At 39.0% G+C, this 14,720-nt stretch overlaps 1 protein-coding gene across 2 annotated transcripts in view; it reads right to left on the bottom strand.

Annotated features, from left to right (window-relative positions):
• Positions 1-14,720, bottom strand: part of bcas3 (BCAS3 microtubule associated cell migration factor) — a 401,519-nt gene that overhangs the window by 27,846 nt on the left and 358,953 nt on the right. For both annotated transcript variants that reach the window (XM_075474182.1, XM_075474183.1), the window contains one exon: positions 13,521-13,697. In XM_075474182.1, coding sequence (XP_075330297.1) covers positions 13,521-13,697 — 177 coding nt within the window. The remainder of the gene's footprint in view (positions 1-13,520; positions 13,698-14,720) is intronic.

Below are 14,720 nucleotides of genomic sequence, written 5' to 3'. Positions count from 1 at the left end.
CATATACTGTATATACAGTGTGTGTACATGTTAAGGTTAATAAAACAAAATACAGGAAGCCATATGTCATAGTTTGCTGCTAACTACCTCAGATATTGCCCACTCTACCTTACCATGTCACTGCTTTCCTCTTTTGGGGTCATCTCACTCTGTCTGATGCCTGTTGCCCAGCAATGCCAAAACGTTTGTAATTTTGAGGCACTTTGATGCACCTGCCTCGAGAGCTTTTTTATTTACTCTTCAAATATTCAGCATCTTTAAGTTGGCTCACTTTGCTTTATCCGTGGATGCTTGATCATTGGTGCAAACAATTTTTTTGATTCCACAGTCAGTCTCGTAAGATTATTTTCCTTGTTAAGACCAACAGCCATGAATTTGAAATTATATAAATTTTTTAAACTTCTACTCCCCAATAGCAGCAGCAGCCATATTGAATATTTTGCCACTAAGGTGTCGTGTCCAACATCCAAGATGGGCAAAAGTTAACTGGTTATGAGGTACACATTAAACGATTTAGTAGACCGTAGCCCATCAATTTAAATGTCCCCAACCCCCTCTAGTACTGAGCAGACTGTCAGCACAGCGCACACATAAAGAAAAGCGAGCGCAGTAATATGTTTAACTTAGTTTTTTTTTCTATTTTTTCTAAATAGAAATCAGGTAAAAAATATTTGTATGAAATAAATTTTCCAAAAAAACACACTATTCATGTGTGTTTTAAGGGTGGGGGTTGGTATTCATATTTTATCCGAATGTTTTTTCATCATAGTTAAGTTAATGACACACAATGCAATTATAGACTAATAAAAACATCATTATGAATGATTCATTGCCCCATGCTATTTCCAATGTTTTAAATGTATTCCCTTCAAACAAACCCCTTGTAGAATCGCTTCTGAACATTTTACAACTTTGTCTTCTTTGAAAAACGTATCACAGAAAAGCAAGTCTCAAAACAGATTTGAAAAAAGTATTCAAAGTATTTTTACAGCAATTCAGCACTGGTAAATCATAATTTTAAAGGGAAAATATTATGGAAAAAAAAACTTTTTCTGTGCTTGAAAGCAGATATTGGGGTATCTGAAGTCCCTTCCAACCTAAAAACAACAAGCCTCCCCACCCTTAGTTTTGACAACTTAACAAGCCATTCTGATTTTCAGTGTGAACTTGCATCTTACATCAACCCTCCAGTGGATAAACTATATTTGAAAGTAATGTTCCAGGTAGGTCATTTTTAGTTTAGTAGCTGCTGTTTCTTTTTGAAAGATTAACATTATTGTTCCATCATTACTTTGTTATTTAAATGCTTTCAAGTTCAAAGTTTACGTTCTGTAATTTAGCCCAGTCCTGTCCTAACTCACATTGCTATACTTACCTTCATGTACCACTCTCGGTGTATTAATATTACATTATTGGCATGTTTCTGATAAAAGCTTTAGTCATCCATGTATAATTATTCAATTACGTTGATATATACAAAATGTTTAAACAGAAAAAATAATGGCTCACATGCATTATTACGAGTTGGGTGGTGCAGCTCTCCTGCTTGGTCCATCACTGTTGATGAGAAAGTGTTGTTTTCTAACACCTGTTGCTAACACAAAGTGCTACACTGCTAATCAATTTCCCTCTCAGATCAATAGAGTAACTCTTTATCTATATATAGAGCTAGAGGGTTTTTGGTATGACTGGAGGAATAGTTTCATTATGTTTGCGCTTATTGCATTAAATTGCATATTGGATGCCCAGGTTTTGATGACAGGTAAATACACCATATACTATAAACCTGTGTCAGCTACAGTCAGCATGACGGTGTGTCCTTCGCCTACATACAAACATACATAAACTAACTTAACTGACGTCCTGTTGAGCTTTGATGATGGCACCTTAATTTTATTCAGGGTCAGACTCTGGTTCGAACTGAAATAGTTACTCAGTTCTGTCAGAGACATGTTGCTTTCTGTTCGAAAACTTTTCCTCTCCAGTGGCCATTGTTGTCATAGTAAGAAAAAGTCATTGCTTTTCTCAACAGAAACCCCAGGAATAGAAGGGAAGGGGCGGGCGGGGTGAGTAGATCTGACCTTATCAGGAAAGGAGGGGGTGGGCACTGTCCACCCCTCCAAACAGCCTGGTCTCAGTGCTGCTTCAGTAGGGGTGAGACAAGGGCGACTGTGCTTAAGCTAAGAGATTTTTTGACTGTCTTAGACATTTCAATATGACCTCAGGAAATTGTGTCAAATTGTTAGAAAAAAGTCTTTATATGTCACCTTTGAACCTTTGCTCATGATACTTACAGCTTAAGATTCATGGTAACACAAAGTAGATAAATTCTAAATATTTTGTAGGAAATTTCACGGCAACAGTGGGCTACCTACTGTACATAATGTTGGACCAAACGTATTACTGCTACTTATCTGAGACAGAGTATGTTAGAATCTGCTCTGCAACCTGGTTATGTTTCATTCTTGCACAACTGTTACTCTTGTTGATGTGTTACTGTATCATTATGTGTGTATGTTTAGAATTGAAGCCAGCAGACTTTTGGAATGAATGATTGGAAGAGAGGGACCTCCAAGACTGTGTGAGCTTTCCCCACCCTTCCCCAGCTCCCACACACATCCCCATGTGTTGTTACTCTTATGATGAATATCAGTGTAGTAAAACAAGGCCGAATAGTAAAGAAACCAGTCCGTCGGTGGGATAATAGCATGGCTTTGTGTAAAAGTAGTAAGCGGCCAATTCAAATACAGGATGTATTGTGTGACCATTAAATCACACAGCTGTATGAACAGGCGTGCAGTCTAGTTTTCATTTTTCCTTAATAGACCAATTATTGATGTTTTGTATCGAATGATTTATAGAATACCAAGTCTTAAAGAGGCTTTTCTTTACATGTATATATATATATATAGATAGATATATATATATGGCATGGGAGTTGTTGGTAATATGCAGCTATGTAGATGACTAATATTTGATTGAGTAAATAGTAAACATGTTCGGGGTAAGTTTTATTGTTACTCATGTTTCAAAACATTAGAATGAGAGCTACAATAGCTCTAACAACAGTTGTTTACCAACTTCTATGTTTAGACATATTCAAATGCTTTTGGCAGGTTATAGTTATTCAAAATCAGTATAATAAATTCTTATATAGTAACAGGTGCATACAATACTTGTGTAGGTGCATACAGTGCATCTGAAAAAATTCTGAAAAGTATACATCAAGTTTAGTCAGTGCTGGAGAGAAACATGTCAGTTCCAACATAAGTAGTGTACAACCAAACACAGTAATCTTGTGCCGTTTACCTCAGATTTGAAATCAGAATCAGAATCAGAAAAGATTTTATTGCCAAGTAATTTTTGGATTACAAGGAATTTGCCCATCTCTGTTTGGTGCAATAAAACTAATAATAATAATAATAATAATAATAATAAAATAATAAAAATATACAGTATGTACAAAGTATTAGTGAAATGAAGAGCTGAGGGCAGAAAAGTGCATTAATGTAACGGTGCGTATGTATTACAATTGTTAGAGGAAAAAATTTATTCACAGATACTATTCGATACTAAAAAGCATCTAATTAGATACTTATTTGCAGAGGTATTGATGTTAAAAGTTCTTTGCTTTTGTGACTCCATATTGTGTGCAGAATTATGAAGCACTGCTCCATGCAAGTAGTGTCTGATATATATATAAATACATATATATACCTATATACTCCTCGCAGTTGCCAATGGCATTAAAACAATACAGCATTTCATTTGATAGGTTTCTGTAATATGCAATGCATTTTCATCCATTAGCCCAAATGGATAAATAGTGCACGGTTAAGGTGCAGAGCTGTCTAATATATATACCTTCCACACTCGCCCCCATGAAGGCGGTACCCCTTTCAAGCTCAGGTCCCCTACCAGAGTTCTGGGAGCCTGAGGGTTCCACGCAGTATCTTAGCTGTTCCTAGTACTGCGCTCTTCTTGACAGGGAGCTCTAATGTTCTTCCTGGGATCCCACGCCCAGTTTGAGGAAGCCATATACATATATTTCATGTTATAGTTCATTTGTGTGAGGTCCAACATTCACTCAAATTCACAAGTGGTTGTACTTTTTTTTTGTTAACGAGGAAACCTACAACCTTAACCAGAAAATGATATCAAGAGCTACTTCCTACATTAAACTCTCTTTATATTTTAAGGTTTTTGCACACAGCTGCTGAGCAACAAATGGCCACAGAGCTTATGCTTTCTCTTAAGTGATAACATCAGAAGTGAAGTGGAACACTCCCGAATCCTACATCCATTTAGTCTATAAAGCCAAAGTGGCTGTTTGTATCCAAGAAAACCATTTAATGCAGCAATGCCGACCAGTCACCTGAGTCTGGGTGTCTGGGAAAACAGATGCACGCACACCCACACATACAAATGATGCATTTCTCCACATAATATTGATACAAACACACATCCCTTAATATATGCATAAATGCAAACTGAAATAATTACATAACATGACATTTGTGCATACATGCACACACTGTGCACTTCGACTTAATGTGTTTTGCTCGAACACATTTATTTAAGGTTAATAAATTACAGGCCCATATATACCCCTGACACACTTGTGAAAGTGTGTGAATGCAATGTGTGTGAACACACATGCACACGCGCACAAGACCCTAAATATTTGTGTTAAGTCAGGCATTGAGAGACCCAGCTGAGCTCTGTGCTGTTCAGACAGTTTTAAATGCTGTTATTATTATTATTATTACTATTACTCCCAGTTTCCTTGAGCTTGGATCCAACAAACAGCGGATATGTGGGTGTGGGTGGTCCCATGCACCTTTACCTCATCAATCATACTAAGCTCAACATACCTACTGCAGCACAGTAACATAAAAATAAATAAGAGTTTTCAATTTTTGGCCAATATCAATTATCCAGTTTCACTCTAAGAACTATGATGATACTATAAGTCGGAGATTTAGCAAAGACTCATATCAGGAGAATACAACTGAAGCTCTCCAAGCTGAACATGGAATGTAAATCACTACAACAGTTTAATGCAACTTGAATTTCGTTTACAGAAAAAACGTATGCAGGGACTGAAAAACAAGTGCTTAAATTAATACTATATTAGTGATAGAAATGATAGGATAAGTAAACGGAAACTTCAGTTTCAAGAGCTATTAACACCCCCTTTTTTCTAAATATGATAGGTTAGATTGCCTTTAAAATGTGTTGTTCAAAAGAGCTGAAAAACAACACAAAGAAACAATGCAGCAATATTAGGAATTCACAGATAATTCATGAAAATGTGTGTATTCATTAAAATGGCTTCGAATTGTGGACTTAAATCTTTTAAAAAATATTTTTTCTGCTTTATTTCTTGTGGGTAGATTAACACACAAAAAGCCTAGTTAAAATATATATGAATCATTAATAAGAATCCTGTAACACTGCAACCAACATGTGACCTCGAGAACTCCCCCTCAGTGAGTTAGTACTGAAGAAGCCTTTTCCGGGGAATGTTTTCAGGAACAAGGATTACTGCAACATTTGATTTCATTTCCAGTAGTTTGATAAAAGTGCTCCTTACTAATTGAATGTTTAGACACCGAAAACTCTGAGTACAGGGAAAACCTCTTGAGTACTCCCAGAAAGTTATCAAAATGGAAAAGTAAAGAGACAAACAAAATTCTCACATAAGAAGCTCGAGTATATCGCTGAGTCATTTGGGGTTTGATGATTCCAGTATTAAAGCACCTGTGGAGCCATATTGATTTGCCACAGAAATAAGCACATAATGGCATCAAAATTCATCATCATAATCTCCAACACATATATTATATGACAGCAGTAATTTCCGTCCATTTACCAAAACAGTCAGAGCATTTAAATATGCAACTAGTAATACTGCTAATAAAGTTTCCTGCTTTTTATAGTTCAACATCTGAAATGATCTTGAACATTTTGTGACTTCAGTGGTATGGAACTGCAAACACAGATCTGAATATCTGCTGATGATAGATTCGAACCAAAATCGCTGGTACTGAGCTTTAAACACCCATTAGTCAACACTGCTCTAAACAGAGCTATATGCAATCAAAGAAAAATGTAATCAAAAAGGGAACTCAATGCATTCGTATGTAGGACTTTTTTTCAAATGATGAAATGCTGCCCTAGAATAAAGACGGATCTGATAGTTATGGGTACTTAGATCCCAATTTAGTTGTTTAATTGTCGATTAACATTAAACTCTGGTGATTCGACTTATTAAGGTACCGTTTATTTTATTCCCTAAAAAAATCCCATAAGCACTGAAATGCAAATAGCTGAAATTAATCAAATAAATTCAAATGAAATGCCAAAGATCATATGGCTGAAAATACTCTTAACACCAAAAGAATAATTTGTATTGTGAACTAATCTAATTAAAGCAAAGCAGCAGAAAAAGTGCCACTGCTCCTGAGCCGGAGCTGCACTCAGCTCAGGTTGTGTTGAGCAGTAGTCCACTCTCCATATGGCTTCAATGGAATTTATGTTTGGCAGGCACCAATAAGCCAAATCTAGTTAGCAACATTATATCATTGGACCTTAATCTAATTTAAGTCCTAGTGTTTTAGTCATTAGTGAGTCCCCACTCCTCTCTCTCTCTCTCTCCTCTTCTTCTTTCTGTGTTCTCTCTCTCCCTCTGTCCATCCGTCCGTCTCTCTGTGTGAGTGTCACCTGCCCTCTGAGCTGGCGACGCTGGGTCTCGGCCTTAGCGTGAGAGCCCATTACTCTGACTAGAGGCTTTGTTTTCCCTGTGAATCTGCAAAAGAGTATGTGCGTATATGTGTGTGCATGTGTGCTGGAGGAGAATGTCAGAGAGACGGTGATTTGTTACATTAGCAAGCATTCCAGTTCTGAGATACTCTGAATGTGTGAGAAGACACACAGAGAGGAAAAGCAACACATCCATTTGAATTAACTGTCATTCAGCAAACCATTTTTGTGGACAAAAAAAAAAACAAGACTGTGATAAATAGCAGTGGGGCTGCATAAATAATGACATAGATGGAGTTGAAACTAGTTGTATATAAATGTTTGAAACGTTTGTAGAAAGTTCTCTCAGCAGTTACACTGGAACATATGACAGAGAAACAGATGAGGAGAATGAGTGTATTGGTGAGGTAAGAGCGAGTGTATGTTTGCAATCAGGTTCAAGGACTACGTTAGCAGCTCCATTGTGTGTCTAACCACTGGGGCCATAGCTCCCATCAAATGGAATCACTGAGCAAGATACCATCTGCCTCTTCCAGTCCAAGTCTCAGCAGTTTAAGCCTCATGCTAAGACACACAAATGCAAATACACCTTCAAACACAGAACCTTTAAACGACAATATACACAGTTCTAATCGAGCCCCTGAAATCACTTTAGGTGCACATATATTATCATGGATATATCCAAGCACACCCTGGCATTTCGATATGATTAATGAAATGCCACTTCTCTGGGGGAAAAAGCCTTACTTTAACTGTGCGTATCGCGTGCAGATCATAGGCTTGGGATGACATGTTAACTTTTGCCTCATTCAAACAGAAAGCCACAGGAAACTAAATCTTCAGAGAAAAGGCCAAGATTTTTTTTTCTGATACTATCTGCAATGCTTGTGTAGAAATACCACAGCAAATAAAAATGAATGGAAATGCCAAGTGCTCCATATCCCGGGTGTGTCATTTATCTGTCTACAGTATATGTTGAGGTCTGGGCTCTGGAGAAGGATGAGGCTGGCGTGTACACAAAGTTAGTATTCGATATGGCTTCTATCAGTTGTAATGTTTTAGAACATAAGGTCTTAAATTACTCTAATTAATTTGACTGTAGGGGAGTTTTTGGAGTCTGCGTTGATTTTTGGTTGTTTAAGACAGCGAACATTCACACACATACACACACACACACACACACACACACACACACACACACACACACACACACTCACATTTCCTTATAGATAGAGCTGTATGTTTGTGGTAAATGACTCTACATGACAAGTGCTCATGAGGTGGAGCAACACAACTCATGATAAGCACAAATGTCTGGTGTTAAGTTTGCTTCCTTTACAGTACATTCTAATCTTTATCCTTTGATTGGGCCGTCCATACATTTGTACAGATGTTTTCAAAACTTGACACTTTCTGTCAATTGCAGTTAGCAGGTCACAACCCTGTTTGATTGTTTAAACGGAATTAAATAGAAGTTCTCTCCTGTTGCTGTAACTCCATTACGACAGTTTTCACTTTTACTATTTTGAAATACTTAAGTGTAATTTCGTGAAGCTGTAATTAAAGTTTTAAGACGGATTTCCTTTATTTCGTCTTTTCTGAAATCATAAAGTGTTAAAGGGACACTATGCAATAAATTAAGTCATTTATTAGCTCAAATCAACATATTCATTCATAAATTAGTTCTCATTGGTGTAAAATTATCTCTGTCAAAAATCTCACGTATCCTCCTGAGTGAAGAATAACTTGTCTGTATCTACATAGAGCGGACAAGCTCTATGGAGGCTGCCATGTCCTTCCGGTCTATGAAAAACGACGAAGTGCCGAGAGGGACATAAAGCACTTCGAATCGCGTTTTCCCCAACGCCAGGCCTGCAAGCGGAAATGACGTCATTGTGACGTCATTTCCGCCGAATGGCTTATTACAGCCGCTAATGCTAAATAGATTTTATCTGGTAAATTATCCCACTAATAATGCATTGATTGTTACCAAACATCTGCCGTAGTACACATAGGCTCTTAACTCACAAAACAAGGCATTAGAAAGTTTGTAAGTTTACCGGGAGTTTATTTAAAAGAACACTTTCCAGATAGCAACTACACACTGCTGCTAACGCTAACGCTGTGTCGACGTCACTTCCGGTAACTCCCGGAATATGACTAATTGCATTGTTTGCACACCAAAGGCTATGTCAACTTATGTTATCTGACATGTTATCTGTCATCTGTATTCATAGTGTTGTTGTATGTGTGTTATATAATCCTTTGTACTGTGTGTCTTGATTTCTTTTTGTTTGTATGGACCTTGAGTCTGAAGCTATAGCTTCTTGAATCTTGACACAATCCGCCTGCCGTAGTTCAAGAAGTTGCAACACACTTTTGAAAACGTGAGGCGCTAGAGAGCAAATTCATTCGACTTTTCAAATAAAATTGCACCACTAGATGGGGAAGAAATTACACAGTGTCCCTTTAAGCGGTTTTGAAACAATCTTGGCACAATGACTCGTAGGATAATCGCTGAGGTAAATGTCAAGGCTTAGGTTGCCCAAAAATACATTCTTTAATTTGATGTAATCTCGTTAGAATTTCTAATATACTTTTTACATTTTTTAATCCCATTTTCAGTCGTCCATGCATTGGGAAGGAGCTAGGACATTTTTAAAAGATGCTATATTTTGAAGTGGTATTTTCTTTGTGACTACTCACTACACCTTGTAGTTAGTATTTCTCTATAGGCAGTTTATCATTTCTGGCTCAACTCCTAAGCAAAGCAGAGTAAGAGGTGTTGCATATGCTGCAATTAAACAAAAAGTAACTCTCAAATAACACAACACACACACGGACGCACAAACACACATACAAACACACACACAAACACACACACGAACACACACACAAACACACACAAACACACGCACACAAACACACACACAAACACACAAACACACACACACAAACACACACACACACACACACGCACACACACAAACACACACACACACACACACACACAAACACACATACAAACACACACACAAACACACATACAAACACACACACACATACGAACACACACACAAACACACACACACACACACACAAACACACACACACACAAACACACACACACACAAACACACATACACACAAAAAATGCAACGACAGAGAAAAGAGAACTTTAAACCTTTGCCAGTCAAATCAAAATTATAGTCTATGTGATGAAAATAAATGTCCTCTTTCTTTCTTCCAATAACTGTGAACCAATCCTAAAGTTCCTCATGTACAGCCACTTTTAATACAGACCACTTCAGTTAACAGGTTATCGAACAAACTAAAACCATCCGTCATCTGGAATCGAGATGGATGACAAAAACAAACCCTGTTTCCTTTTTTCCACGAAACCACAACCCCTAGCTAAGCATGGCTCCTTCGTCCTCACAGCAGACACAGGAACATTTCCTATATGTTCCAGGGCAGAAGTGCTGTGATATTAGATTAGCCAACAGAGATTGAAGCCTCTGTGTCTGTATGAATGGATTGAGGAACCAACAAGTTCATCACATTCCCTGAGGATGATGTCTTCATGATGGCACAAGGCGCAGGAAAGAGAGAGAAAACGAGACAGTGCATGTGTGTGTGTGTCATGAGTAAATTTTGATGTAATGTGATCAGTAATGAATTTTGTGTTGCATTAAAGAGGGGCAGGGGGAGATGGAAGGGATGCGATGGTGGGGATGGGCGGAGGGGGGAATGAGAAGAAGAAGGAACTGACTAGTCGAGGCCAGGAGTCTCCAACATCTAATCTAATGAAAAAACACAGAGCGAGACGAGGGGGGTCAGAAAAAGAGTGATGAGAAGAGAGACAGAAAAGAGAAATAGAGGCAAACAAATGAGGTTAAGTCCGAACATAGACAGTTAGATTTAGATGGGGGGGCAGGTTGGATATGGCCAGAAATGATCAGAGAAGGGGGGTCAATAGTCGATGCTAAATCCATTAGGGCCTTGTGACCCCCACTTCCCAACCCAATACCCTCCCCACCACACACCCAATCCCTGTGGCTGCCTGTATGGAAGCCCCCTACCCCACGATCATGTGCACATACACTTAAATCAAAGGAGCTCTTGTTCACTTAAGAAGGGGGGCGGTGGGGGTTCACTGCCGCTTCCTAAATGAGTTAACCATTTGGACTGTCAGGGCCAACGGCATGTCTTCAACACACACACACACACGCATACACGCACGCGGACACACACACACACACACACACACACACACACACACACACACACACACACACACACACACGCACACACACGCACACACATACAACACACACACACACACACACACACACACACACACACGCACGCACGCACACTGAGGCAGGAAGCTGCACAGCTAAGCAAAGCGCGTGCAGATATGCCAAAACCTCACACACAAAGATGAGCAGAACATCACAGTCCATCACTGGATCATGACCTCGCAGAACTGCATGGTGGGTAATGCCACTGCAATATGTCAAGCCTCCAAACAAGACACTCGGCTATGCTGGGAATATTTGAGGTTCATAAGAGCAACAAAAAGACATGACCCATATCATAATTAGTTTTACTGAAGAGAGCATCAGGACATACACTGCCAAAAACTCTTTGCAATGCAAAGAATCCTGATACTTTTAAATAAATTTTTATGTCAAGAGACTTACTTCGACTTATATTTGCACAAGTTAGCTAATTCTCAGACATTACACTTAAGCTTTGTCAACATGGTGGGATTTATGCATTCATGACTTTTTGCTGTCAAACCGCTCTTGTAGGCCTCGCTGTCCACCTGGTAACCACACTCCTGGTGGCTTACCCCGAGGCATTAACGGAATCCTCGAAGCACAGGGTCCACATCCTGTGACTCCCAGCCTGCTCCTCTGAACCTGGCTATCTGTCGCACATCCATGTACCCGACTGTTCTACATCCTCTGGTGAAAGCGTGTGGGGTCGGGAGTCACAGGCTCACAGTTTTCAATTTCAAATTTTATAAAGGATTCCACTTAAACGGTGAATAGAGTTTTAAAGTATTCCATTACAGACACAGCTTAGGTGTTCATGCAAACTTGAAGTGAGAAGACAGAAAAATCATTTGTTTTCCTGGTAATCATTTTGTAGAATCATTTTGATTTTTTAAAAGTTAGACTATTAACAAATGATGAGTCAAAAGCCGCTTTCGGACAGAGTAGTTATAAGAACGCAGTTATCAGAACTGTCCTACTCGAATTTCGTTCTAATAACTATCCTTCCCCAGCGGAACCGTTTCAGTCTGCATTCCCACATGAGTCGGGACTGATGCGCCGTGCGCAGCCGTCTGCGACAGTGACGTGAGTTACGTTAGCCGTTTAGCGCCACATTCAACAACAAAACAGAACAAAACAAAACCCGGTAAAAGTAGGAGAGAAGAAAAAAAACACCACCAAGAAGCTAATATGGAGAGCGGGGAGGCCACCGTGTTTATGGTCTGCATGATGGTGATATTAATCATGGACAATCACATCAGGCGTCTAATATCGAGGCTGGAAAAGCTCACAGAGAGAGTCAGGAGACGATACTTTTTCATTTCATGAAGGAAGAAAGGAGAGCAGAGCGCTGCAGACAAAGGAGACAATGTGTAAGTTTAACTTATTAAACACCCGCCGGTTGTGTCTGTGTCTATGAGGAAACATTTCAGCCGTGATAGCATGACATGGGGCGTAGCTACCGACCACCACACACCTCCGTTAGATTCGTTCTATAAGAACTATGAAAAGACCCGACCTCGGAGAAGGAGCTGAAATGGTTATAGGAACTGAGGGAGAAAGCCCCGAGTTCCTGTATGTCCGAACACGGGAGAAAACGGCCCCGCGGATTAAAAGGTTATTAGAACTGCCAAAGGTTCCTACAGTCCGAAAGCGGCTATAGTCAAAGGCTGAGTAAAGCAGAACTAAATCTACATTCTGAGTGCGTTACATCACAGACACGTGTTGTTAACCATTCAGCCAAACATAAATGATAAAAACAATAATAAACTAAGCAAAACGAGGTCTCAGCAGTAGAAGAAAAGGAGCAGTGCTCTCTGCTCAGATGCAGGGGACATGTCTGATGAACACCCTGATTTAATCATTTCAGAATAAGTTGCCAGTACTGATTATGATATAACTTACATTCTCATGGCAGTCCTACGAAGAAATCAAGCAAGACACATCAGCACAGTGTGAGCACATCAGCAGGGGAAGGAGACTCCGTCCAGTAGGCGCTGTATTTATTAATCACAGCTGCCTCCAATCAAAGGTTGTAAAACTACCAGGTGAAAAATGAAGTGGGGTTTGGGGTGATTCTTTACTATCACTGTAGGTCTGTTTCTGAAACTTAAATTCCGATTAGGCTTCATGCTGCTGGCTTCTCAAAAAAATGACTTCACTATGCAGTAATTCGAATTAAGCATATGCACACACAGTATTGTAAAAAAATAGTTAAACGCAGAGGAGGAGATTGCTAACGTGCCCCCAAAATTAAGAGAACATGAATATGATTCCTTGAGATGATGTGTTATCACACCTAGCCAAGATTATGTTGCTATGAGGTGACAAATAGCATCAGAACATCATGCAGCCCTCTGAAGTAAAGAGTAAACATTCATTCATCCTGACACGTGTTGGGGATGTAGGCCATGTGTGTAGTTATGTGAACGTATTTATCTATTTATTTTGTATTATTCAACCTCTACCGACCTGTAGCGGAGCCCACTATATCTCTTGAGGGGGACTCAGACATGGCATCTGCCAGCCTCTCACGCAGGCCTTCGTCGCTGGCATCTGCTGATCCGACATAGTGCCGCGGCACGCCGAAACTCTCTGGCCAGCTCCCACATACCTCCAGCAGGGTCACACCCCGTCCATCAAATGGCCCTGCAAACAGAAACTAAGGTTAGTGTGATTACCAAATCAATTTCAGGATACAACAGAAATATCTGTGCCAGCTAAGTTAAATAATATAGATTTGCCTGATCAGCACGGCATGGGTTGTACGGGTTGTAAAAAAGAAAACGGACAGTGAACACCACAGAAAGGTGAGAATAAAAAACCTGATAAATACTAAACAAAAATGTGATATTAAATGCCCCATTTACTGCACTACATTGCTATCAAAAACATATCTCAATTGTCTATTTGCAATAGTATAGCAAAATAGCAAAAACTAAATGTAATGAAAATACAATTGTGTCTGTGGATATATATATAATTAAAGGGATCAATAAAATGTATAGGCTGATTGGCAGTGTAGTCAACCACCTAAAAGTATAAAACCTACTGTGTAAAAAAGTATGAGAGGAAAATAAAGATGATCAGTTTTTTTTCTGGCTCCAGGTACAGGTTTCAGGCAGCTCACTTTACTCTGCTGAGCCAGCAGTGTCAGAGATAGCTTGTGCCGGTGGTATGTCACCAATCATTGCTATGACTGATGTCAGATGTGAAAATGAAAAGACTCATGGGCAATAAGTGTTAACTTCATAAAATACATGTATATCTGTGTAGGACTAAACTTCCACATTTGAACATCTTTTCAAACTTAAAATTGTATAATAAAATGTAAAAAAAAAAGAATTAGCATGATGATTACTTATATATATATATATATATATATATATGTATACAAAATGTTATGCCTGAAATATTTGTAGTAGCTCCTTGCATACCTGTTTCTTGTTATTTCTTATTCTTAAATAAAAAAGTTGCAAAAAGTGAGTTCTTGTGACTGAATACATCAAAGCTTTATCACCCTACGCATCATACTGTAAATGAATTTACAACACACGAGTGCACCACAGTCAAGCGGATCGGCTGCTATGAATTGATAAATCCAAACAGCAAACCACTTGTAAGCGCAACATAATCGTCACGCCTGTCCAAAGCAAATCCACACGAGCTTCC

The sequence above is a fragment of the Odontesthes bonariensis genome, chromosome 9 (genome assembly GCF_027942865.1).
Source record: "Odontesthes bonariensis isolate fOdoBon6 chromosome 9, fOdoBon6.hap1, whole genome shotgun sequence".
Taxonomy (NCBI): Eukaryota; Metazoa; Chordata; class Actinopteri; order Atheriniformes; family Atherinopsidae; genus Odontesthes; species Odontesthes bonariensis.
Note: the sequence above shows the minus strand (reverse complement) of the source record. Positions and strands in the feature narration are given on the sequence as shown.